Source organism: Tarenaya hassleriana, unplaced genomic scaffold (genome assembly GCF_000463585.1).
Source record: "Tarenaya hassleriana unplaced genomic scaffold, ASM46358v1 Cleome422, whole genome shotgun sequence".
Taxonomy (NCBI): Eukaryota; Viridiplantae; Streptophyta; class Magnoliopsida; order Brassicales; family Cleomaceae; genus Tarenaya; species Tarenaya hassleriana.
Window position 1 is genome coordinate 30,554 of NW_010967002.1, and position 26,578 is coordinate 57,131.

At 41.0% G+C, this 26,578-nt stretch overlaps 1 protein-coding gene and 1 long non-coding RNA gene across 2 annotated transcripts; one reads left to right on the forward strand and one right to left on the reverse strand.

The window, feature by feature from the left end:
- Window positions 1-373: 373 nt before the first annotated feature.
- LOC104825199 lies at window positions 374-982 on the forward strand. Its single transcript, XR_773550.1, has 2 exons — window positions 374-668; window positions 840-982. It is a non-coding gene; the product is annotated as an uncharacterized LOC104825199 (long non-coding RNA).
- A 14,962-nt stretch (window positions 983-15,944) lies between these two features.
- Window positions 15,945-17,678, reverse strand: LOC104825201. The gene is made up of 3 exons (XM_010557486.1): window positions 16,920-17,678; window positions 16,370-16,663; window positions 15,945-16,124 (listed from the first exon to the last, which is right to left on the reverse strand). The coding sequence occupies exons 1-3, from the start codon at window positions 17,676-17,678 to the stop codon at window positions 15,945-15,947; spliced, it is 1,233 nt and encodes a 410-aa protein (XP_010555788.1).
- Between the last annotated feature and the right edge of the window lie 8,900 nt (window positions 17,679-26,578).

A 26,578-nucleotide genomic window follows, 5' to 3' on the forward strand; every position in this document is an offset into this window, starting at 1 on the left:
TTTTTTCTTGAATGGAGTCTCCACTCTTGTCATATTATATGTATATATTTTATTTTTCTCGTGCTACCTACTTTTCGTTCTTATTCTTTTTAATTATTTTTTAATTTATTATATATATAACATTAGGGTATCACACATAAAAAAAATGGTGATTATATATCAGAAATTTTCATCATGTTCTAAATCTTATATTTATTAACTTACTATATATTCTCCTCTGCATCCATCAAAATAGGAGACCAAAAATGAAAGTTTATCTAAGGAAAGATAATAAATACAAAATCATCCTAATACTAAGTATCTATCCCTTTTTAACTTATATAAATAGGAATTCATAGGCCATACGAATACATCAATAAAAAATATCGTAGCAAAAAAAAAATAGTAGTTCGAGTTTGAAACCGAAGACGATATAATCTTCTAGTGGAGATCTTAAAATCGGCGTATTTAGTTAGATCGAAATGGCGACGATTAGTCAGGTTTTGAAGTTGTGGATGGTGATAGTGTTGGTGGTAATGGCAGTAGAGATAGCAAGCGGAGAGACATTGGAACATTGCGCGAAAGCTTGTTTTGATAAATGTCCGTGGGGACCACCAGTCTTTTTTGAAGCTTGCATAAAGCTTTGTCTGAAGAATTGCCCGGGAGCATTCTCTCAATCTCCCAAGATGGTAATCTCGAAAACTGTGATTATAATATCGTTCTTTTTTTGTCTTTCTAATTTTTTATTTATAATATGCAATTTACTACTTTTAATTATATAAATTTTTCAATGATAAAATTATAATGTTTTATGGAACATAATAATATAGAATTGAACTTTGTTATTTTTAACATCACAGGGTGAATACCGTAGAGATGGATCAATGATTGGAGAAGAATATTTTTTGTGATATGTGGATGTAACAGAGCAATAAGCATAAAATTTTCATAAATGCAATCGAATAATATTTTAGTTATCCAATAAAGTAAAATTTTCATTTAATTCGATTTTTAATACATATTTTGAAAAAATCCATAAAAACTCGAACTTACAAAGTGATGAAAAACTAATTCCTAATCTTTTCACTTGATAAATTTATTTCTAAATTTGAAAAATGTGTGATTAAAATTCTTAAACTTGTTAATTGGTATCTGAAATTTTTTTTGACAATGTTAATCTACATATTAATTTGGGAATTATAATGACATATTTTATATTTTATAAGTTTAGAATCAATTTGACAAGTAAAAAATTTAAGAATTAGTTTTCCATCATTGTACAAGTTCATGAATTTTAATGGTTTTACCCTACATATTTAATCCATTTTTAATATTTAATGAATTTGAAATTAAATGTGTAATTATGATGTAATGTAGGGGTACATTGGAAACCAAAATGGTTTCATTTAGGGATGGACACGAGTCGAGTACCCTGATTTTTTGGGGTATCTGGGTTTCGTTTTCGTCTTCACGAGTTTTGAAAAAGTTATTATCTCGTTTTAGTTTTTGTGAAGTCCGAGTACGCACGGTTCGGATATCCATCGTTGAATTCGATTACCCGAGGGTATTGAACCCTTCCAAAACTTTAGAAACATTGATTTTTATTGATTCCGGGGGTGTTTTAGTATTTTAATTTAAAAATATATTTAATACTTACTATAAATACATTAAAATAACAAGGATTTAAATGTCATTTTATTCATACTCGAGTATCCGAGTATACCCGTCGTCGTTTAAACAAACTCCGATCTCGAATCCGTAATCTAGATTTTTGGCTTTATCAAACTCGTTTTCATCTTTATTATATAGTGTTATCCGTATTTCGAATACCCATGAGGTTGTATACCCGAAAACCCGCAGATTTCAAGTACCTATGCCCACTCCTAGTGTCATTAATGCTTACATAGTATCGAAACTCTTTTTGAGTATTTTCGTATGTATTCAGATTCATTGCATTTCTAATATTACAACTCTTGATTTACTTGTAACATTTATGGACTTTAAACCCATTGCTGAAACATTCATGCACATTCAAGAAACTTTTTAAGTTTCGATCTTGGGCCGCAGATTTTATTATCACAATAGTTGACGACAAAACTACTTCCTTCTGAATGGATCCTTGGACTCCCTTAGGAGCTCTCATACACCCATTTTGGACCAAACTGGGCCTGCTCAGCTAGGGGCTTTGCATGCCAAGGTTGCTGAAGTTATCAAAATTCGGAATGGATTCTACCCTAACCAGCTTTTGTTGCTCACTTGTCGGGATTTCAACTAAACAATTCCGCCGACACACACCAATGGATAGTCCGAGGTATGGCCATGCCCCGATTCTCTTCCAAATCCATTTGGAAAGGTTCTCGTGACTCGTCTCATAACGTTCCTTGGTTCAAGGTCATTTGGTTTAAATAGTGTATTGGGATATGCTTTCCTCTATTGGCTATTTGCGCTCAACAAAAATTCCACGAAAGACATATTGGTCTTTTGGGATATCCACACTTTCCCAATGTGTAGTTTATACAAATACCTCCCACAATCCCGAGATCATATCTTCTTTTAATGTCAATTCACATCGGATATAGGGTTGAGGGTGTGTAGGCGTTTGGAAATTATCTATTCACCCCAGGCTTGGCCCCTTATTATCTATTCACCACATTTACTGATCCTTTTGGCTTGGCAATGCTTGATATATTTGATATGGAGGGAAAGAAACAAATAGATACACGGAAAAAAATTTGGAGCTTAAGAAGATAATCCGAATCAAAACGAATGTTATTTGCTTTCAACCATCACTTGCTAGTTCATTACTTCAGTCTTTGGTTCATTACGACCTTTTAGAGATGAATTATTTGTATGCACTTTAGGGTTCTTGGCCTTATAGGTTTAACTCTATCAAGGAAATTTTTATTAGAATATATTATTAGTTATGGGTTATGTATGGGCAAATTAGTTTTATTAGGAATAGCTAGTTCATTACTTCAGTCTTTGGTTCATTACGACCTTTTAGAGATGAATTATTTGTATGCACTTTAGGGTTCTTGGCCTTATAGGTTTAACTCTATCAAGGAAATTTTTATTCGAATATATTATTAGTTATGGGTTATGTATGGGCAAATTAGTTTTATTAGGAATAGCTAGTTCATATGGGTTATGTATGGGCTGTTAGCGACGGCGGTTGTTGACGACGGCAAAACTCTGGCGATTCGAGCGATTCCAGATAAGTACCTGAAATTAAAAGATTGTTTTGTCGAGGCCTGTGAAACACAGTTTCCTTAAGTTCGATTTCCGTGCCACCTCTAAAGCTTCGAGGCTATTGGAGCACGGTGAACTCCCAGGATATAACGACCGCGTATTTGGAAGAAGCTTTCCAAATACAAAGCGAACTTAGAGAGAGATATGAGCAAATATGTGAATGCTCTTTTTCCTCTAGAATGCTTGTTTCTTTTTTTATGTTTTTTATGAGCTAACCCAAGACCCCTATTTATAGTAGAGGGGAGAATCTCAAAACAAATCAATTTGAATTTCAAAATTCAAATTTGATTTTATTTTGATATTATCTCAATCTTATCTCAATCATATTTGATAGATTTTCTGCGGATTTGAATCCAATTTGAATTTGAATTTCAAATTCAAATAAGAATATTTTCTTAATATTTTGCAGATTTAAATTTATACGGACCGGGCTTCTCACGGGCTAGGCCCGTTTTGATTCTATCAAAACAAACCCAAATCCAACAATCCCCCACAAGAATCAAAATAGGGCCTTGAGTTAGGTGAACCTAAATGCATCTCATGCAACTAATGCAAATGATGTGCAATGCAAAATTTCGCGACTTTCCCTTATACACATGGCTTTTTGCCCTTCCTATTGCAGACTGACTATCGCAATGTATGCAAATTCCAGATATCGGCTTAGGCCATATAGGAATATTCTCAAGAAAGTTTTGAAGCCACTCAGCTTCTTCACCAGCAAGGTCTAAAGCTATAAATTCAGATTCCATAGTGGATTTGTCATTCTATGGGCCTTAATCCCATTCCCCTCGATAATATTTCTACCTGATCTCTGTTAAGGCCTTTGGTTACAGGATCAGCCAAATTATCTTTTGATCTCACAAAATCAATAGATATGACACCATCTGTTAGTAATTTTCTAACAGAGTTATGTCGTCTGCGGATGTGTCGCGACTTTCCCTTATACACATGGCTTTTTGCCCTTCCTATTGCAGACTGACTATCGCAATGTATGCAAATTCCAGATATCGGCTTAGGCCATATAGGAATATTCTCAAGAAAGTTTCGAAGCCACTCAGCTTCTTCACCAGCAAGGTCTAAAGCTATAAATTCAGATTCCATAGTGGATCTTGCAATACACGTTTGCTTAGAGGATTTCCACGAAATAGCACCTCCACCAACAACGAATATATATCCACTTGTGGATTTATTCTCATTCGAATCTGATATCCAGTTCGCATCAGAATATCCTTCTAATACTGCTGGATATCTTGTATAATGCAGTCCATAATTCGCAGTATACCTTAGATATCTAAGGAGTCTAATTATGGCCTTCCAATGATCACAACTTGGATTGCTCGTATATCTGCTAAGCCTATTCACGGTATTAGCAATATCCGGCCTTGTACTATTCATAAGATGCATTAAACTTCCTATGATTCTGTGATATTCTAATTGTTGAACTCCCTCACCGTGATGTTTTTTCAAATGAGAATTAACATCAATTGGAGTTCTGGCCTCAGAATTTCTATCTCTGTCAAATCTCTCTAAGATTTGTTTTATAAAATGACTTTGGGATAACGTATAACCGTCTTGTGTCTTGATAATTCTCATACCAAGTATTACATCTGCTATTCCCAAGTCTTTCATGTCAAAGTGATTTGATAATATGGTTTTCGTAGCTTTAATCACCTTATCACCACTACCAGTAATGATCATATCATCTACGTAAAGACAGATAATCACAAATTCTGTCTCATTACCTTTGACATATATGCACTTGTCAACCTCGTTGACCCGAAATCCATTTGACAACATTACGCTATCAAACTTCGCATGCCATTGTTTCGGAGCTTGTTTAAGTCCATACAATGATTTCACAAGTTTACACACTTTTCCCTCTTGTTCGTGCACTTTGCACCCTTCAGGTTGAAGCATGTATACTTCTTCTTCCAGATCACCATTTAGAAATGCAGTCTTTACATCCATCTGATGTAATTCTAGATTATGTAAGGCTGCCAAGGCTATAATAAACCTTATGGATGTTTTTCGAGCGACTGGAGAGTAAACATCGAAGTAATCGACACCCTCAGTTTGCCTATAGCCTTTGACTACAAGTCTCGCCTTGTATTTTTCAATAGAACCATCTGGTTTCATCTTTCTTTTGAAGACCCATTTATAACCCAATGGTTTGTATCCTTGTAGAAGATCCACAAGTTCCCAAGTGTGATTTTGTCGGATTGATTCAATCTCACTCTTCACTGCTTCTTTCCAATAAGGAGCTTCGGGTGATGACATAGCCTCTTGATATGTCTTTGGTTCTTTATCCAACATAAACGTTAGATAATCAGAACCAAAAGAAGTCGGTTTCTTTGCCCTTTTACTTCTTCTAGGCTCTTCATCCTCTTCCTCTAATTGCTTAGAAGATTCATGAATTATTTGAGATTCCATACCACTTGGATCAAAAAATATCCGAGTCTTGTCGGGAAATACATCTAAAAAAAAAAAATTTGCCTTTCCACAACTCATAGGGTGTTTTGTCGAGCCTTTTGTGGGGCACTCTGTTTAATACAAAATTAGCAGAAATCACTGCTTCCCCCCACAAGTTCTGAGGAGATCCAGAACTTATTAACATAGCATTCATCATCTCTTTCAACGTTCTATTCTTGCGTTCAGCAAAGCCATTCTGTTCTGGCGTATAAGGGGCTGTAGTTTGATGGATGATGCCATGATCTGCGCACAATTGCGCAAAAGGTGACTCATATTCACCTCCTCTATCGCTTCTCAAAGCTTTGATTTTCTTTCCAAGTTGATTTTCAACTTCGTTTTTATAGAGATTAAACATCTCTATTGCCTCATCTTTACTTCTCATTAAGTAGAGATAACAATATCGAGTACAATCATCAATAAATGTAATGAAGTACTTCTTTCCGCCTCTGGTTTGCACATATTTCAAATCGCATACATCTGTATGTATCAATTCCAAAGGTTCAGTACTTCGTTCTATATTTTTAAACGAAGACTTACCAAATTTCGCTTACTCGCAGACTTCACACTTGTGGTCTTTGTCTAATTTAAATTTTGGCAGTAGATTACAAGACATTAATCTTTGCATAGACTTAAGATTCACATGTCCTAATCTACCATGCCATAATCTTGACTCAATCAAGTAAGCAGAAGAAGTAGAAGCTTTATTAATATCATTTGCGGTTATATTGTTTGCCGCATTGGTGTTACAAATGGTCATTACATTCATCTTGAACATACCATTTGCTAGATAACCTCTACCCAAATACACACCATCTTTTGACACTACAACTCTCTCAGATTCAAACACTAGCTTAAAGCCTTTCTTTGACATCACAAATCCAGAGAGCAGGTTCTTGCGAATGTCTGGCACATGAAGAACCTCAGTGAGCGTCAGCTTCTTTCCAGATGTCATCTTCAAATTGACTGAACCCTTGCCTTCCACTTTGGATGCAGCAGAGTTTCCCATATAGCAGCTTTCTCCGGTGACAGTGTCATAGGTGGTGAACATCCATTTGTTAGCACAAATGTGGCGGGTTGCTCCAGTGTCAATCCACCATTCTCTCGGATTATCTCCGACCATGTTCACTTCTGACACAACTGCTACGAATTCAGACTCCCCATCTTCTACTTCAGCTACATGAGCTTGGGTTTTATTCCCAATTTTCTTCTGGGCACCTTCCTTGCGATGGTAGCAGTCCTTCGCTAGATGTCCAGTCTTGCCACAGACGTAGCAATTCCCCTTGAATTTCTTGGAGTTGACATTCTTATCAATCTTCCGCTTCTTAATCCCTTTGGCCTTAGTCGTCTCAACGACATTTGCCTTGGATCCAAACTGCCCATTCATTTTAAGAATAGGTTGAGATTCCTGCCGAATTCTCACACGACGATGTAAATCCTTCAAAGACATGTCCTTAGGTTTTTGTCTCAGCTCATTCTTGAAACTCGTCCAGGAGGGAGGCAATTTTTCAATCAGAGTTGCCACCTGGAACCGTTTATTTACCATGATGTCTTCTCCCGCCAAGTTGTGGAAGATGATTTGTAATTCATCTACTTGTTCTACAACACTCCTTGTATATACCATACGGTAGTTTAGGAGCTTGGCTACCACCATTCGTCCTTGGCTAGCCTCTTCGACCCGATATTTATGATCAATCGCTTCCCAGAGTTGCTTTGCCGTAACATATTTGGAGAAAACACCATAAAGCGAATCATCCAAACCGTTCAGCACAAAGTTCCAACACATGAAACTGTTATGTTTCCATTGTTGGTAACTAGCTAGAGATTGGGCATTGCCCTCCTCTGGGATTGGTTCCTCTTCAGTGAGGTACCGAGACAACTTAAGCTGTGTTAAGAAAAACAACATCTTTTGTTGCCAGCGTTTGAAATTTTGACCCTTAAATTGTTCAGGTCTCTCAGCCGGGCCGATAGGCACAATAGGAATTGCCTGGTTTTCGGAGTTCGCAACAACCGAAGGCATTCCTAGTGGGACAACGTTCGCAACGTTTGGCACTTGATCATTCATATCTGTGCCAGCAACATCATGATTAACGGGGTTCGTAACCTCCGCTATATGAGGATTCTCATCGATATCCATAGCAGGAATCTCATTCCCTGGAGCAGTATTTGAATCCATGGGATTTCTTGGATTATCAATATATCAGTTGAATAAATCCAATCATTGTTAGCTTTCACAAAGCTTATAAACTAAACTGAGTTTCACTTAACTTATAAATTGGTTTTGCTCGCTTCCAGTGATAGCCGGAGGGTTCACCCCGATTCCCACGTCCTTACTATGAGGAGGGTATAAAGGGCTTCCTCTTCAAACCCGACCCGCTAAGACAAAGCTTGCTTCCCCAATTTACAGGAAAAGTTACTTCCGATTTTGTTTAACCTTTTTCTTTTCTTCCAAAAAAGATAAATAATAATATTTCCTTTTTTTTTCCTTCTCACAAAACACTTTTAAATATATTGGGCTTTCTCTTATGGACTTTTAGATTAATCTCTTCAAATTGGGCCAAGACTAAACTTTTCAATTTGGGCTTACTCTTTTGGGCTTTTCAATTAATCTTTTTGAATTTGGGCTTCAATTTTAAATTTGGGCCTTCAACTCAATTTGGGCTTCACAAAACAACTATTTGGTTTTTTTTTTCACAATTTTTTTTTAATTTTAACCTAGTTGTTTTTAGATCCAAATTCGTGTGAGATTTTATACCAAAATTAAAAGGAGATTTAGGCACTTACCCGAGAAGTTTGCCTCGTGTTAACCATATCGAACTTAAGACTGTTAGCGACGGCGGTTGTTGACGACGGCAAAACTCCGGCGATTCGAGCGATTCCAGATAAGTACCTGAAATTAAAAAATTATTTTGTCGAGGCCTGTGAAACACAGTTTCCTTAAGTTCGATTTCCGTGCCACCTCTAAAGCTTCGAGGCTATTGGAGCACGGTGAACTCCCAGGATACAACGACCGCGTATTTGGAAGAAGCTTTCCAAATACCAAGCGAACTCAGAGAGAGATATGAGCAAATATGTGAATGCTCTTTTTCCTCTAGAATGCTTATTTCTTTTTTTGTGTTTTTTATGAGCTAACCCAAGACCCCTATTTATAGTAGAGGGGAGAATCTCAAAACAAATCAATTTGAATTTCAAAATTCAAATTTGATTTTATTTTGATATTATCTCAATCTTATCTCAATCATATTTGATAGATTTTCTGCGGATTTGAATCCAATTTCAAATTCAAATAAGAATATTCTCTTCTGCAGATTTAAATTTATACGGACCGGGCTTCTCACGGGCTAGGCCCGTTTTGATTCTATCAAAAAAATACACACACATATATACATACACATACACAAATATATGTATAAGAACTTTCCAGGATACTCAAGCCTTAATCCGGGAAACAGACGTAATGTTCCGCACAAGAGTTGCTTCGTTGCAGTCGGTAACTCCTGATCTTACAGAGCAATGTATTCAGTATTGGTTTTCAAAATTTTTTTGAGGTTATTGTATTCTGGGTTTGAGCAGGCTGATGATGCCTAAAATGCCACTTTGGCTCCTACTATGTAAACTCTGTACATTATTTTAGTTAATCAATACAAAACCTTATAAAAAAAACACTTACAGAAGAGGAAGATGTGGTTGTGTGGAAGATAGGTGGCAAGCCTACCGATACTTTCATCTCTAAAGAGATATGGAAAAATTCAAGGATACAACCGAAAAAGTGGCTTGACACATAATAGTTTGGTGCAGACACCTGGTAAATTTCATCAAGTACTCTAGAGAATTAGCCCTTTTGTCATTCTCATAGAAGCGGCCCACTTCATACTTGATATAGGAGATTTCTCTTTGAGAGTATCTCAATATACTCCACTCTCGTAGGAGATAAGAGAATCTTTAAGAGTATAAACTTCAACCTTCCCAATTTGTATCACTCTTATCATAGGAATGTGAAGAGACATCAGTCTCGAGCGATCTCATCGACCCCCCACAATTCGGTTGTCCCATTGAACCTAACACTGATGGTTTGTCCAGATAGGTTGGGTTGCCATCATGGTGGTTTGTCATTCTATGGGCTTTAATCCCATTCCCCTCGATAATATTTTTACCTGATCTCTGTTAAGGCCTTTGGTTAGAGGATCAACCAAATTATCTTTTGATCTCACAAAATCAACATGGCAGAATTTGGCTAGTGTGGGACCCTTCCCTTCTGGTTACTGTCTACACAATGTCACAGCAAGCAATAACTTGCAGCATTTGTACTCCGGACAACCTGTTATCGTTCTCTGCCACCTTCGTATATGCTTGTAACCAGCCACCAGCCAGACAAGAACTCTGGCAGGAACTTCACTCATTGTCAAGTTACCCTCCCCTGGCCGCAGCCCCCTGGTTGATTGTAGGCGATTATAATCAACCCTTGTATGCTTCTGACCGGTCAGATAATAACATCCCTATCTCACAGAGCCAAGGGCGACATGAGCTAGCTGAATGCATTGGTTCCATTGGTTTGACGGACCTCCCTAGTAGTGGGATGCGTTTCTCATGGTGTAATAACCAGCCGGCATCCCCACTCTCTGTGAAGCTTGACAGAGCAATGTGTAATAGTGTTTGGATGGACCAGCTCTCCGCGTCATATGCATAGTTCCTTCCCCCGGGCCCTTCTGATCATGCCCCATGTATAATCAGATTCCCGGCCTTCCCGGTGAAGGTAAGGAGACCATATAAGTTCCAACACCATCTCATGTTGGTTTCGGACTTTATGCAGGTTGTGAGTGATAATTGGAATACTGCATCCTGGCGAGGGAACGATCAGTTCAAGCTTTGTAAAGCCATGAAAGCAATCAAGGATCCTCTACGACAATTAAACTCGCGAAGATTCAGTAACTTGTCCCAGCGGGTTACCTCCATAGAGACCAGACTTAAGCTGATTCAGTCTGAGCTGCTAGCCTCGCCTGAATCAGGAAAAATCATGGAGGAGAAGGCCCTGAGGAAGGAATGGACTCTCCTGGCTATTGCTGAGGAGCGGTTCTTCCGCCAGAAGTCAAGAGTGAAATGGTTACAACTAGGAGATAAGAACACCTCTTACTTCCATAGAGTAGCCAATGCTAGGAACGCAAACAACCATATTTACTTCCTAGAAGATGAAGCTGGCCAACGCGTCACAGAAATGGAGGATGTCAAGAGACATGTTGTTAACTACTACACCAACCTGATCGGCAAGCTTGATGAATCAGTCAATCCCCCGCCAACAGCAACGCTACGTGATCTCCTGAGGTATAGTTGTCCCCCTGACTTGGCTGAGTCGCTAACCCGTGTTCCTTCCCCTGATGAAATCAAGCAGGTTTTGATGTCTATGCCGAGAAATAAGGCATCAGGGCCCGATGGATTCCCCAAAGAATTTTTCCAAGCAACTTGGGCTGTTACGGGATCGGATCTGACTCGATCAGTGCTACACTTCTTTGAGTATGGTCAGCTGTTGGGACAAACTAATGCCACTATTATCTCGTTGGTGCCTAAGAGGGCGGGAGCAATGAGATTATCATAATTCCGACCGATTAGCTGTTGCAATACAACGTACAAAATCATATCGACGCTGCTAGCCCAACGCCTAAAACCAATCCTTCAAGAGATCATCTCTCCCAACCAGACCGCATTCTTAAAGGGGCGTTTAATGATGGAGAATATTCTGTTGGCCACTGATTTAATCAGAGAGTACAATCGTAAGAACACGACAGCAAGTGCTATGGTCAAGATCGATATCCGAAAGGCTTTCGACACCCTCTCCTGGGACTTCCTCTTGAGAGTGTTAAGGGCTTTACACCTACCTCCACGCTATGTTAATTGGATCAAAGCGTGTGTCACAACACCGAAGTTTTCAGTGGCGATTAATGGGGAATTAGCTGGCTATTTTAAGGGAAGGAAGGGGTTACGGCAAGGTGATCCGTTGTCTCCGTATCTCTTTATCCTGTCAATGGAAGTATTATCAAGGATGTTGGATCAAGGGGCAGCTTGCGGTAGAATCCAGCTCCATCCGCGGTGTTTCCAGCCTAGCATAACACATCTCTTGTTTGCTGATGATGTTATGATCTTTAGCTCCGCCGATAACCGCTCCCTCCAGCAGGTTATGCTTATACTACAGGATTTTGGCAGGGGCTCGGGGCTTGTAATGAACCAGAACAAGTATGAAATATTCCTGGGGTGCGTTAGCGAAGAGACGGCTGACTTAATAGCTGCGGAGATAGGCATCAACCGTGGAACTTTACCAGTTAAGTACTTGGGAATTCCTCTACACTCTAGCAAGTTAACCCGCACAGACTTCCAGCCACTGCTAGAACGGATAAAAGGCAAAATCCAAGCATGGAGTACCCGATTTCTTTCCTACGCTGGCAGGGTTCATCTAATCTCGACGGTTATCTATGGCCTCGTCAACTTTTGGAGTTCAATCTTTGCCCTTCCGAAGCTCTTCCTCAAGCAGGTAGATGGATTATGTTCCAAATTCTTATGGAAAGGAAGTCTGAATGCCGTTGGGTCATACCGTGTAGCATGGGACAAAATCTGCTCTCCGAAAAAAGAAGGTGGTCTTGGCCTGAGAAAGCTGGAGGATTACAATACAGTCTTCCGGTTGAAGTTAATATGGATCCTGTTCACCAAATCGGGATCCTTATGGGTCGCTTGGACAAGGTATAATGTTTTCAAATCTGACAACTTCTGGACTTGTAAACTTAATGGCAGATGCTCTTGGATATTGCGGAAGCTCCTCAGCCTTAAAGATAAAGCTCGAATGTTCCTCCGAAAGGAAGTAAAGGACGGTAAATCTACAAGTTTTTGGGATGACTGCTGGACAGATTTAGGGTCATTCATTAGCCTTGCAGGGGAGGTAGGTCCACGGTTGCTTAGGATCAACCGTGAAGCCTCGGTGGCAGATGTTGTTATAGATGGAAACTGGCGGCTACCGGGCGCAAGGTCAGAAGCAATCCAGGCGATCCAAATCCAGCTGGCAGCCATATCTCCTCCAACGGAATCTGATGGTCAAGACATCACACTGTGGAAGCAGAAGGCGGACGTTTTCAAGGCGATGTTCTCTACCGCAGCAACATGGGAGCTGATCAGAATGAGAGGACCACAGGTGGAATGGTACAAGAATGTCTGGCTAAAGCATACGACCCCACGACTAGCGATGCTACACTGGCAGGTGCTGCTTCGGAGGCTGCCGACGAAGGACAGGTTGTTACGATGGGGCTATCAGGTTGACCCGATTTGTTGCTTATGTAGCCAGGATGTGGAGACTCATGGACACCTCTTCTTTGCCTGTCCGTTTAGCAAGGCATTATGGGAATTTTTTGCAGAATGTTGTTGGCCGCAACCTCCATCTGACATCTTATTGTGCCACCAATGGCAGAACTCGCAGCATGATGCTAGCCATAATAGGCTGGTGTTGTCCAAACTCTTACTCCACCAAGTCGTTGACATGGTGTGGAATGAGCGTAACTCACGGATATTCAAGCAGAAGTCGAAGCCGTTACAGGTTATGCGTGCCAAGTTGGATCGCAGGATTCGAACGTTATTGCTGTCACAACAGCTAAGGAACGTCCCAGCAACAAAGAACTTTCTTGAGGATTGGTATTTTCTAACCGGAGACCGTCGTTAGAGTTATGCTGTTCCATTAACCATTTTGCCCACATGAATATGGGAGTCCACTGTTTTTTGTAATTGCTTCTTTTTGTACACAAACTAAGTGTATGTGTTAAATGATATTAATGAGAAAACTCTCTCATTTCTATGAAATGTAAAATATTCCTAGGGTAACTTTTGCCCATAACTTATATTTTAATAATTTTCATGATACTATGTACCTTGGATTTCATTAATACAAGCACCCCTTACCAAATTGTTTTTTTTTTAACAATGTTTAGTATTATACACATCAAAAAAATGTTCTCCAATATGCAGGGGTAATGAATTTTTTTTTTTAAGTTGACCCCTTAGTCAAGCTCATGCTCTTGTCTAATCTTTTTCTAATGTATTGTTCAATTACTGATATAAGGTATGCGTGAAAAAATTATGGATGAAAAAAAACTCGAAATTCGAATATTAGATTCGACTCGTAGGTCGGATATTCAGAAATTCTGGTATTTTGAAAATTTAATAAGATGATACGGTAATAATTTTATAAAAAAATTCAAAATTTGAATTCAAGTTCAAGTAATAAAATATGAGAAGAGTAAGTATCCGTGGGTATATGAGTAATAATAAATTTATAATTTTACATTGAGAACCCAATGTTATATATATAAAATTGAATCCGGGTTTATGTGAAAAAATCAAAACGAGACTAACACATGAAAATCTAATATGTGGAAGATTCTAAAAAACTTTAAATACAAATTTGTAAAATATTGAATATTTATTGTTAGTTAATATAACAAAATAAATTATAATAAAATCTATAGAAAATCAATCATTTATGATAGATTGATATCAATAATAATATCATTTTTTTGTTTTAATGTGAATGTACATTTACAAAAATCAGTTTGTTACATCCAGGACATTAATGCCTGCAAGCAAAATATTACAACGAATTTCCATCATAAGTGGTCAAAATAAAAAAGACATTACAAGAACAAGAATCAACGATCACTCCACATTAGTCGAGTTTTGACGCATAAGAAAATATCAATTCTCCAATAGTGAGCATGTTCTTCTATGGTGCTGCAACTTGATTGAGAGTACAACGTCTTGCATCGCCTTATCAAGTTTCCATCTGATATCTCAGCGAAATTCGACTCATTCTTGAATATACAGTTGTTCCTGTCCTACCAAATAAATGTAATGTCACTTGAAAGATGAGCTTGGCAATGGTTAGTCGATCTCTTGTTGTGTTATGTGAGTTGTCCTTGATCCACACAATGCACGCATTCATCCCCATCGGCGGGTCTGGCCAACATCTTTCCGCAAAGGTAGACCATAGCGCAATGCTATAAGGACAGTGTAAAAAAAGGTGTTGGTGAATTCCTTCAATATTTCCGCAAAGGCAGCAAGTTGGGTCGACAATAATATCATAATCAAACCTAGTAGATTTTATCATTAATAAAGGGATACTCTGCCCTCTAAAATAAATATGAGTCTTAAATTAGCTCATTTGACATGGAAAAAAAAAAGAAAAAACTTTCACATAATTCTCTCTCTACTCATATATATCTCTAAGTTTGCTAACTTGGTATTCGAGAAAAGTTATTCTGAACATGCTGCTGTTGTATCTTAAAAACTCACTGTCCTCTAATAACATCGAAACTTTAGAGGTGATTGTCAATATAATTTTTAAAAATTGTGTTTCACATACCTTGACAACATTAATGTTTTACTATATGTATTTGTTCGAAATCATTTTTTTATCAGAAAAACTGTAAGTAGAAGTGACATGTTTTTTTATTTGGTTAAGATTGATGTTGATTGTTTCAATCATCAACGTTCTGATCAAAGCCAGAAATGCTTGTTTTCTTAATTAGTTTGTGCATTTCTTTACCAGATATTTGCTTTGCTTCACACCTTGGTTATGTTGTTTCCTTATTTATTGTTTTAGATTGTTAAAAATACATTTAGCATTCTTTAGAGTTTACAGATTTAGCCACTGACAGGATGTAGACATCTTCATCATAGGCAATTCCTTTACCCTTATCTTTCGGTTGCAGAATTTGTTTTTCCGGTGAACTAGGCGGTTCTTCTGGAACAGTCAATGCCCATGCATTTTCTTCTTTAGCCCGTTCTGGCTTCAGTTCCAGCTTGAATTCAATGTCCTCATCTCCTATATGCATCTCGATGCATCCTTTCCGGACATGAATTACGACATCGACAATGTTGAGGAATGAACGTCCTAAGATGACTGATTCGTCATTTCTGTTGTCCATATCAGTAACCACGAAATCGATCGAAACTTAGATATTTCCAACCTTAAGTGGTACAACCTCTAAAGTTCCCAGAGGGGCATTCACTGACTTGTTTGTCAGCTGCAAGATCATTTTAGTGGGCTCTAGTTCACCCAAATCCAACTTATCATATGTGGCCTTTGGTAATAGAGTCACACTCGCTCCAAAGTCGCACAGTGCGCTAGGCATAGAGACACTGCCCAATTGGCAGGATAGAGAGACTTCTTGGATCTGCCATCTTGGCTGGTAGGTCCTATTGCAGTATAGCACTTACTGCATTCAGTTGTCAGGATTAATGGTTCCTCTTCTATTCTTCTTAACGAGTGAGTCTTTAAGAAACTTCTCGTAAGATGGTGTTTGCGCTATAGCTTCTTGTAGAGGCTGGACAATTTTCATCTTTTCCCACATATCAGCAAATTTCGTGAACTCACCGTCAACTGGCGGAGTACGTTGCAATCGCTGCGAGAACGGCATAGGAGGTGGTCGGGAGGTGATGGAACGTATACGTCCTCCGGTTCCTCTTCGGTTAGATTCCTTTGCTTCTCTAAATAGGCTCTCCTTTGTTCAGCAAGGATTCTCCTCGTTCCGTAAATTTCGTTGCCATTCACATAGAAGACAACGATACATTGCTCACGAGGGTTTGGTTCAGGTTTATCAGGTAGTGTGCCATGCGTTCTGCTAGGCTTAGCTGCGAGTTAAGCTACCTGGTTGTCTAAAAGCTTGACATGGGTCTCTATCCCTTGGATTTGCTTCTTTAGATCACTTTGTTCGATGACCATCCCTTGCATCGTGTTGTTCATAGATGATTGCCCTTGCAAGAGCGTCTCGAGCATTAACTTTATATCGGGGGGTCTGATCCAATTTTTGCTGAGGTTGTTGTTGTTGCTGACCTCTAAACTGTTGGTTCCCTTGATACCCTCGGTATTCTTAACAGTTGTTGAGGTCTCTGTTGGAAAGTTTGACCTTGGAATGGTCTCGAGTTTTGGAACGCTCGGTTCCTGTTCTCTTGAGGAACATTTTGGTAATTATTGCTCTTGTAAGAGAATTTAGGATGGTTACTCCCACCAGGGTTGTAGGTGTTGGAATAAGAATTGTTAGCAGCATATTAACGTCCTCAACCCCTTATTCTTGAGAGAACATCGACTAGTCTCCATTGAACTGATCTGATGTTTTGCCTGAGGCGTTACGATTCAATGAATAGACCTGCATCTTCAGTTCTGCTAATTCGACTTTCAGAGCCTATACTTCACTAACATTCTCTACATTACACCTTTTTCTCGAGAACTCAATTGGAGTGGTTCTATTGCTAGCCGTACGTTCGATTAGTTCTTCCAACTCATCAGAGATTAGCTTTTGAAGGCTACCTCCGCTGGCACAGCTAATGTAGAACCTTATCTCATCCCTCAATCCGTTCAAGAAACTTAACAAAAGGTAGTATCTGTCGAAGTTATGATGAGGGCATGCTCTTCGATATTCCTTGAATCGTTCCCATGCTTCACTCAAGGATTCTCCATGTTCTTGCGAGAAGGAGTTAATCTTGTTCTTCGCAAGTTGAGTCTTATGAGCAGGAAAAAATCGGTTCATGAACTTGTCAGCAAGTTGATCCCATGTATGGATCAAATCTGCTAGCAGAGCATAGAGCCATTCGAGTGTTTTTCTTGATAAAGAGAAGGGGAAACCAAGAAGTGGCACTTCCTCAGTCGAAACTTCGTTCGCTACTCTAACAGACTGACACAGAGATTTAAACAGAGTTCGATGCAAGTTGGGGTCCTCGGTAGAGTTACCTCTTAAAGCACTCCCGTATAGCATCTGGATAAAAGCAGGTTGTAGATCGAGGCGAGTTCGCTTGTTTCCCGGTCTACGAATGCAAGAAAATAGTGAAGTGTGCTTTGGAGCAGTGTAATCTCCAAAAGTAAGCACTTCATTTCGCTCGACTCCTCTCAGTGGAGCAGCGTTATGCGCAGGATAGTCGTCAACATTTATGTTGTCTTCTATTGTTCCAATCTCCTTCATTGCCTTAAGAGTTGAAAAGTTCTTACTATTTCTGGTTCAAGAGGAAATAGAGTTTGACTTCCATGGCTCCTGGTCATAAACCGAAGGAATCAAAGTTCTGATTCCCGAAAGAAGGGAATCTGATGGTGGTGGAAAGAAAGTAGATGATGGTGGAAAACTAGAATCTAAACTGGCACCAAGACTGAATCTCAGTCCCCGGAAACGGTGCCAAAAAACTTGATCGTGCCAATCTAGGTAAATGGATGGTCAAGTAATAAAATCTAGACTAAGTCGATTCCGCAAGGTATGGATTCGATGTAGTACCAGGGTCACAGAGACCGAGAGGTGATGGTGTCGATGGTGATCCTAGAGAAGGTCGAGAGCAAAATAGTTTGTTGGTTGGTTAGGGAAAACAAAAATTAAAGACACTGTAGGTTCGAGGGTTCACCGATGCTACGTACTATCTAAATAGATATGGTTGGTTTGCATTCTAAGGTCGATTCAGAAAACTCAGGCCTCTATTCTAGAACGCATCCGGTCAGGAATCTTCATTCTCTAACTAACGTTTTCCCATCACCTTTCACATCTTTAGGTTTACGTTAGACGCATTAACATCTGCTATCATAGTTCCTAGGTCGAATTAAGAATTCCTTATCAAGTCCAATCTATGCGTTTAAAATTAATAATTGAACCTATCTTATGAACGAATTTCGTTATTAATTAACTAATCCAAGTTCAATTCTATAGGGTGATCATTCCTAAGAAAGCATTATGTTCAATTCATAAAACCAGATCTAACTTAGACATGCATCAACCGTTTAAACACATTGATAATTTTGTAACATGGCTAGACTCCCTAGCCTATAGCAAGTAAACTACTCAACATCATGGAGGAAAGCGAAGTAGACATGAATTCATACAACATTTCAATAGAAAAAGGAATAGAAGACTTATAGTATAGAGAATCAATCCTTGAATAATGAAATATAACAATCTCCACACCAATTCGTACCCTAAAATGTCAAGAACCAAAAAATATCGAAAGTATTGAAAAGTACGAAAATGTGCGAACTCTCTCTCGGTTTACGTGTGATCTTTTTTATAGAAATATCGAAATATCGATATTAGAAACCTCAAAATCGATGTTTTCTAACATCGATATTCTCCCAAAGTGCCTTATCTCGATGTTATGAAAGGTCGATAACGAAGTTGAAAAAGGTCAATATCGGTCCAGCTCAGATCTCGAGGCGGAAACGTCTAGGTCACAAAATCTAAAAGTCTGATCTCGAGGTTACTCAAAAGGTCGATATCAATGTTGAGGAACATCGATATTGATGTTATAAAACGTCGATATCGATGTTATAAAACGTCGATATCGATGTTCTCAACATTGAGATTCTCCCTTTTTCGCTTCGAAGTCCAGTTCTCGCTCGATGACATGTCCATGGCCTTCCTTAGCTTATCCTGATCGTCCACTTGGTCTAACTAAGCTCCAAAAACACTGTTTTAGCTTCGTTTCCATCCGATTATGCGAATATTCTTGAAATTACACAAAAGAGCAAAAAACGATATTTGTGTACAAAATGGAGCCTAAATGCTAGATTTGTACGGAAAAGAGAGGTGAAACGCAACTAAAACCATAGAAAAGCGACAAAAGCCGATGTCATCAGACTTCTGCCGATCTTTCGTCGTCTTCAGGTGGACGCGAATCCTCCATATAACCTCCGCGGTACAATCTCCGGCCCAAACTCTCAGCGCTCTCTGATCTCTCTAATACCCTGAAAACCGAACGAATATTTAATTATTATCGAGATAAATAATTATTCGGACAATCGCGTTATCATAAAAAATGGCTTGTACAATAGCGGGAAAAGGCATGGGAACCGTCACACGTAGAAAAATGGGGAAAACAGAGAAGAAATAAGAAGAAAAGTCAGGTCTAGGTCGGGATAACACACAGTTCGAATGGAGTGGAAACACAGTCCGAACGGACTGAGAACAAAGTCCGAACGGACCTGAGGCACACTGAATGGACCACGAGTGTGCGAAGAAATGGGCCAAACCTGAGTCTAGATCGTATGGTCCAAAAAGTAGTCTGAAAGGCTTGATGACCCAGCGCAACTTGCGCAAATTTCCGACTTGCAGCCTGTTGGCCGCCCTTTCTCTGTAGAAACAGGACCCGCCAACATCAAATCACCACCCATTCACGTCAGGGCATTGCAGACTCGACCTTGGGCCAGGGCTTGAGCCTATTTGCTCTCTCACACGCGACATAAACACTCCATAAGTTTGGCACTTAGCCATTTGCACTGAGAAAATTGCAGAAAAGTGAAAGGAGAGAGAGAGAGAGTGGGAGAAGGGAGAAGAGCCAGAGCAAGGGGAGTCGAGAACACAAAGGGGGACATCTCTAGAGTGTCTGGAAGAGGTATTCGACGAGAAGCAGCGCGGAAAACGATCTCAAACTTGGCCAAAACTGAATCTGAGTCAAGAACAAGGTGAGTGGCTTGAGTTGGATCTGTGTGAGCTCGTTTTCATCGTGTTATTGTGTTATTCCGATGATTTATTGCTGGAAGAGATAGAGTATGTTTCAATGAACATTTAGCAATAAAGTGAAGTAATTTGGTTAAGAAATGAGCGAGAAACGATCAAACGAAGTCGAGTCACGAAAGCTGTTTCGCGAGGAAGACGAAGTGCAGGGCCCAGTCCAAACGAACGGAGGTCCCGGTCTGAACAAACGGAGGTCCCAGTCCGAACAGACTGAAGATCCTAGTTCGGATGAACAAACGGTCCGATCTGGACAGACCGGAAGATGTAGTCCGAGGGACTGACACCTAGTTTGAACGGACTGAGACGGAGTAGACCGAGACAAGACTAAAAGAACGAGATGGAGGCCAATAGTAACCTAGACCGTACAGACCAGATAGTAGTCCGACCGGTCCAGAGCTCGAAACCCACTCTTCAATGAATTTTTGAGTTCCACGCATGGTGAGATGTGCGATCCAACTTTTGGGAGACTTGTGCGTATTTGTTAAGTTGGGTAGCTTGCATGGCGTTAAGCGGTAGATCGGTAGGTGCCGAATACCGTGATGCGCGTGATTGTACCAGGGATATAGATGTACGATGATTGCCATATCCGCAGCTCACTCGTGCGATGGAGTGAAACATGATTGTGTTTGTGATATAGTCGTGTGTGATACGACGGCCAACATCATGGACTTGACGGGTGTGGAGGCGCCCCTAGTTATGCTGACTTGACTAGGGCTATGGCTAGACCCTGTGGTGGATTCCATATGGTATGATTATACTTTTGTTATGTCATGGACTTGACATCGGTAGTCACGAGATGTGACCAATGCGTGAGGCGCATAGTCGCATGCGATACGGTGGTCAACGTCACTCGAGTGATGGGCGGGTGATGCCCTCCTAGTCATGTTGACTTGACTAGAATCTATGGCTAAACCCTATGGTGGACTCCATACGGGTGTGATTTTGAATGATATGATTGTGATGGATGTTGCATGATGATACATATTATTTATTGTTTTCTTGCGGTTTGCGAATTATCGTTTTAAAACCGTTCTTGCTCAGAACAAGACTACTGGGTTTAACCCGGGCTACTCACTGAGCAGTTGTGCTTAGCCCTCATGGTTTTATCTTTTCAGATCACGAGGAGTACGCCTAGAGCACTCGAATGATGACGACCCAAGAGAGGCAGCATCGTGTACGGTTGTATTATTACTATTTGGACATGTGTTGTTTTGCGATATTGATGGCGTGTTGTATTTTCTGTTGCTTACTCTATTTGGAAAAAAATATTTTTGGATTTTGTATTTTTGCTTCCGCGATTTATTATTTTATTATCGTAATTGTTCATGTGGCATAACCTGTATACTGTATAAGGGTTACGAGTGTCATAAATTGGTATCAGAGTCACGTTCTTTTCTCGAGAAGGAATCGTGCTCATTACCCAACAGTTTCTACGAAAAATGTTTTCAAATCATGTCCAAGAAAATCCTCACGTGTCGAGATCCGTACATTGATGATGCAGTTATCGGTCATTAGTTACTAAACAATATTAAATGTGGTGCAGTGAAATAGCGCCACGACGTGCTAGGCTTGCAGGAGAGCTGATGACATTCCCGATCAGGCTCCACAGCCTAACCCGGGATACGAGGGATGGAGGGATGTGTTTCGTCAGTTCCAGGAGGCAGTGTGGCAGCACCTGGCAGCCCACGCCCCACCACCACCCCGATGAGAGATCCGGAGCCAAGGGAGGAGGACCTACACCAGCCGCCGATACGTGTTGCGACGGCAGAATACCTCCCCATCATCAAGGAGCTGTGGGCGATGCATACTCCCCGATTCGAGGGATCACTGAGGCCGGAAGCTGCTGAGGAGTGGCTCACCCAGATCACTCAAGATTTGGAGTATTTGCTATGATAGCGAGTCATCATCTGTCGGGCTAGGCTCAACATTGGTGGGCGAAAGTGATGCAGGAGGCACTGGCAGACAACACTTCACATGGGGGAAGTTCAGACATGAGTTCGAGGTGAAATACTAGGCGGACATGACTGTCAGTGAGTACGAGGCGGAGTTCACCCGACTACTGAGGTACAGGGGCATCTGGTGCCCACCGAGGTATCGAAGATCCAGAAGTTCATTGCTGGACTTCGACCATACCTGCGGAGGAAGAGGTGGAGCGTGGAGAGCGGGAGAAGAAGGAAGGGAAGACCCATGAGCAGAGCCCATTCCGAAAGTTCTTCGGTACATGCTCATCCAAGAAAAACGTCCGGAACAACGACCCACGTGACAAGGGCAAGGCGCCCGCTGTTCGTGCGCCACCACCATCGACGACGAGGGGATCACTGGTCTGTTATCGATGCGACCAGCCCGGACATATTGCATCATGATAGGAGGACCGCGGGACCACCAATCCTAGCGGCGAGACCACCGGCGAGGGGTGGAGCAGTCCCGAGAGTGTATGCTCTCGGTGCCGAACAGGAGATCCAGAAGGAAGATCATCCTGATGGAGTCGAGGCTGCCGTAATCGCAGGTACTCTATATCTCTATGGAGTTGCCTGTTACACATTGTTTGATACCAGGGCAACCCATAGTTTCTTGAGTTCGGAGGTAGCGGAGACACTTAAGACAAGAGAGATCGAGCCGAGGAGTGATTTCACCATCCTATACCTTCGAGAGAGACGTTAGTGGTGCATGAGATCTTATTGTGGTACGCATCGGAGGATTCGACATCATATTGGGAATGGATTGGTTGATAATGTTGGTTTTCCTGGGATCTCAAGAGCGAATCTAATTCCTAAGAGATCAGTTCTAGGGTTTGCGCAGCGGATGAAAAACAAAAATTTTGATGAAACCCTAAAACCTATCATGCATGATCTTGTAGAAACGTTAGAACGCTTACCTCAATCGATTCGGGGCCTGTATCAATTGATGTGTTCGTCCGATCACTTTAGGCAGGAAGAATACCTTGCCCTCTACACGTATCCACACAGCGGAAATGATTCCAACGGTTGGAACTTGTCTGCTAGGACTGAAGAACGCTTTCTTCTTTACGCAAGGGTTTCAGGGATCTTTCTCTTAGCTTTCACACTCTCCAAACCTCTCCCTAGGGTCTGAAAATCGTGCCAAAAGGGTTAGGAGGCGTTCCCATAAGTTTCACACCTTTAAAACCCTAATTAGAGCGAGTTTAGTAAATCCCGACGTCTGGACCGATCGGTCTGGAGCTTTTTAACGTCTGGACCAATCGGTCCATGTCTGGACCGATCGGTCTGGAACGATTTCCGGACCTCACACGTTACCTCTGGACCGACCGGTCTACGTCTAGACCGATCGGTCTAGGTTAGCTGGACCGATCGGCCCAGACCTTCTGGACCGGTCGGTCTGGCCTCCGCTCCACCGGGATTTTTTCTTCTCTTTTCGCGCATTCGACCTTTCCTGTGTGTGTGACCCTATAGGCTCATCCGATATAGCAGTATAACACGAAATCTCTTATTTCGGTCACACAAGTCATAGGCGGTCTCTAGCAAGACACTATGACTACCTATCTCGAATAGAGTTTGTTCGTGATCCTACGAACGCCAGTGATGATTCCGTTTGATGATCCTTTTGTATCACGATATCATATGTCGAATATAAGGCATGGACAAGCCACCTTATCTGATTCGACTGCTTTCTCGTTCACTGAGTTCGACTGTCTGAAATAGACGACGTTCGTCTATAGTGCGGCCACACATTTCTACAGTCTCGCTCACACGAGGGGCCCAGCGATATCTCTCTCTTTTACGAGAGGTACAAATCCCGTCTTGACTATCTACAATCCAGCACATGATTCGTTTCGTACCTGATACGAGTCTTTATAGTCCTCCTGTTACGCAGGACGTTTGACGTATTCAAAGCACGCAACTCCTCATGTTGGATTCCGTAGATATCTCAGGTCTTAGGATCCAATCATGGAACCGTCATATGAGATTCAAGTCATGACGCTAGTCCATGTGACAATCTCATGCGGGTCAGTCCAGTATTCCGTTCTGCAACGAATACCTATGATTGTGATCGTATCCAATACCTATGATCATCTATGTGATCATCAATCACACATCATACTAGTCTTATTATGTCATCATTCTCATAATGACACAAGACTAGGGAGTTTGGTATCATTCATAATGATACATGGATTTCATAACAGATCTAGTATGCAAGAATATGTAATGAATCAAATACTCTCATAAAACCTGTGGAAAGTATCAATACATCAAATGTATCTAAATAAAGCTCATAAACAGTACATCATAGAGCACTAAACCAACAATCTCCCACTTGCTCTAATCATGGACTGCTAAACATCTAATGCCCATATCCCTAACATGACCCTCATGCTTCGACGAAGGGAGAGGCTTCGTCAACGGATCGGCAATGTTGTCATCTGTCGACACCCTGCAAATGTGCACGTCTCCTCTGTCTATGATATCCCTGATAAGGTGAAACCGTATGAGTATGTGCTTGGATCGTTGATGGAATCTGGGTTCTTTCGCTTGTGCGATCGCTCCATTGTTGTCACAATACAGAGCAATGGGGCTATCAGCACTCGGAATGACACCCAAGTCGCCAACAAACTTCCTGATCCAAACAGCTTCCTTTGTTGCGTCCGACGCTGCAAAATACTCAGCTTCTGTAGTAGAATCTGCAACGGTCGCCTGCTTGGAACTCTTCTAACTAACATCACCTCTGTTCAAACAGAAAACATAGCCAGACTGCGATCTGTAGTCATCCGGGTCTGACTGGAAACTAGCATCGGTGTAACCTCTTACAACGAGCTCGTCTTCCGACCCACCGTATACCAAGAACACATCCTTAGTCCTTCTCAAGTACTTCAGGATGTTCTTGACGGCGATCCAGTGTGACTCACCTGGATCTGACTGATATCTACTCGTAATGCTCAATGCGTAGGATACATTCGGTTGAGTACAAAGCATGGCATACATGATCGATCCAATTGCCGAAGCATATGGAATCCGATCCATGCGTTCTCGCTCATCAGGTGTCGTAGGACACTAACTCTTGCAAAGAACTGTGCCACTGCTCATCGGTAAGGTTCCTTTCTTGAAATATTGCATCTTGAAACGTTTCAAGACCTTATCGATGTAAGTACTCTGACACAATCCTAGAAGATGCCTCGATCTATCTCTATAGATCTTTATGCCTAGAATATAGGCCGCTTCTCCTAGGTCCTTCATAGAAAACTGCGTTCCTAGTCAAGACTTAACATCTTGCAAGGTAGGAACGTCATTCCCTATAAGGAGAATGTCATCCACGTACAACATTAGAAATACAACTGTGCTCCAACTGACCTTCTTGTAAACACATGGCTCATCCTCGTTTTGTGAGAAACCAAACTTTTTGATTGTCTCATCAAAGCGAAGGTTCCAGCTTCTCGAAGCCTGCTTCAGTCCATAAATGGACCTCTGAAGCTTGCACACCATCCCCGGGTTCCTTGGATCGACAAAACCTTCGGGTTGTGTCATGTACACATCCTCGGTCAAGTTCCCGTTAAGGAACGCGGTCTTGACATCCATCTGCCATATCTCATAATCATAATATGCGGCTATGGCAAGTAGGATCCTGATGGACTTCAGCATAACTACGGGCAAAAAGGTCTCATCATAGTCAATACCATGAATCTGACGGAATCCTTTCGCCACAAGTCGTGCCTTATACGTGTGCACGTTGCCATCCATGTCGGTCTTCTTCTTGAAGATCCACTTGCATCCGATGGGTTTTATCCCTTCAGATGCATCAACCAGAGTCCATACTTGGTTGTCTGACATGGATTGCATCTCGGACTTCATAGCCTCGCGCCATTTCTCGGAGTCCGGATTCGCCATAGCCTCTGGGTATGTGGTAGGCTCGTCATGTTCTAATAACATGAGTTCCTCATTCCCAGTCACGAGAAATCCGTATCTCACAGGCTCTTGGCGAATCCTGCCTGATCTCCGAGGTTCACTCGTCGAAGGTTGAGTCACAACCGACAATGAAACAGGTTGATAATCTTCAACTTGTTCACTCGGCTCAACGTCTACTTGCTGCTCTCGAACTTCATCAAGTTCGATCCTACTCCCACTGACTCTTTTGGAGATGAACTCTCGCTCTATAAAAGTCGCATTCCTGGCAATGAACACTTTGTTCTTTGCCGGAATGTAGAAGTAGTAACCCTTAGTTTCCTTAGGGTAGCCTACAAATAAACACTTGTCAGATTTGGAGGATAACTTATCAGTCATCTGACGCTTCACATAAGCGTCGCAACCCCAAATTCTGACAAACGATAACGCGGGACGCTTCCCCGTCCATAAATCATATGGCGTCGTTTCAGCCGACTTCGTTGGACTCCTGTTCAGCAGATA

What these genes read in the sequence shown, in the direction of transcription:
- LOC104825201 (XM_010557486.1), bottom strand. Translation starts at nt 17,678, where the DNA reads ATGAAGGAGATTGGAACAATAGAAGACAACATAAATGTTGACGACTAT. An exon ending in AAAGGTGTAATGTAGAGAAT is followed by an intron (nt 16,664 to 16,919) that starts GTTAGTGAAGTA and finishes TCAAGAGAACAG; the next exon opens with GAACCGAGCGTTCCAAAACT. An exon ending in TCAAGCTTTTAGACAACCAG is followed by an intron (nt 16,125 to 16,369) that starts GTAGCTTAACTC and finishes CCGTTCTCGCAG; the next exon opens with CGATTGCAACGTACTCCGCC.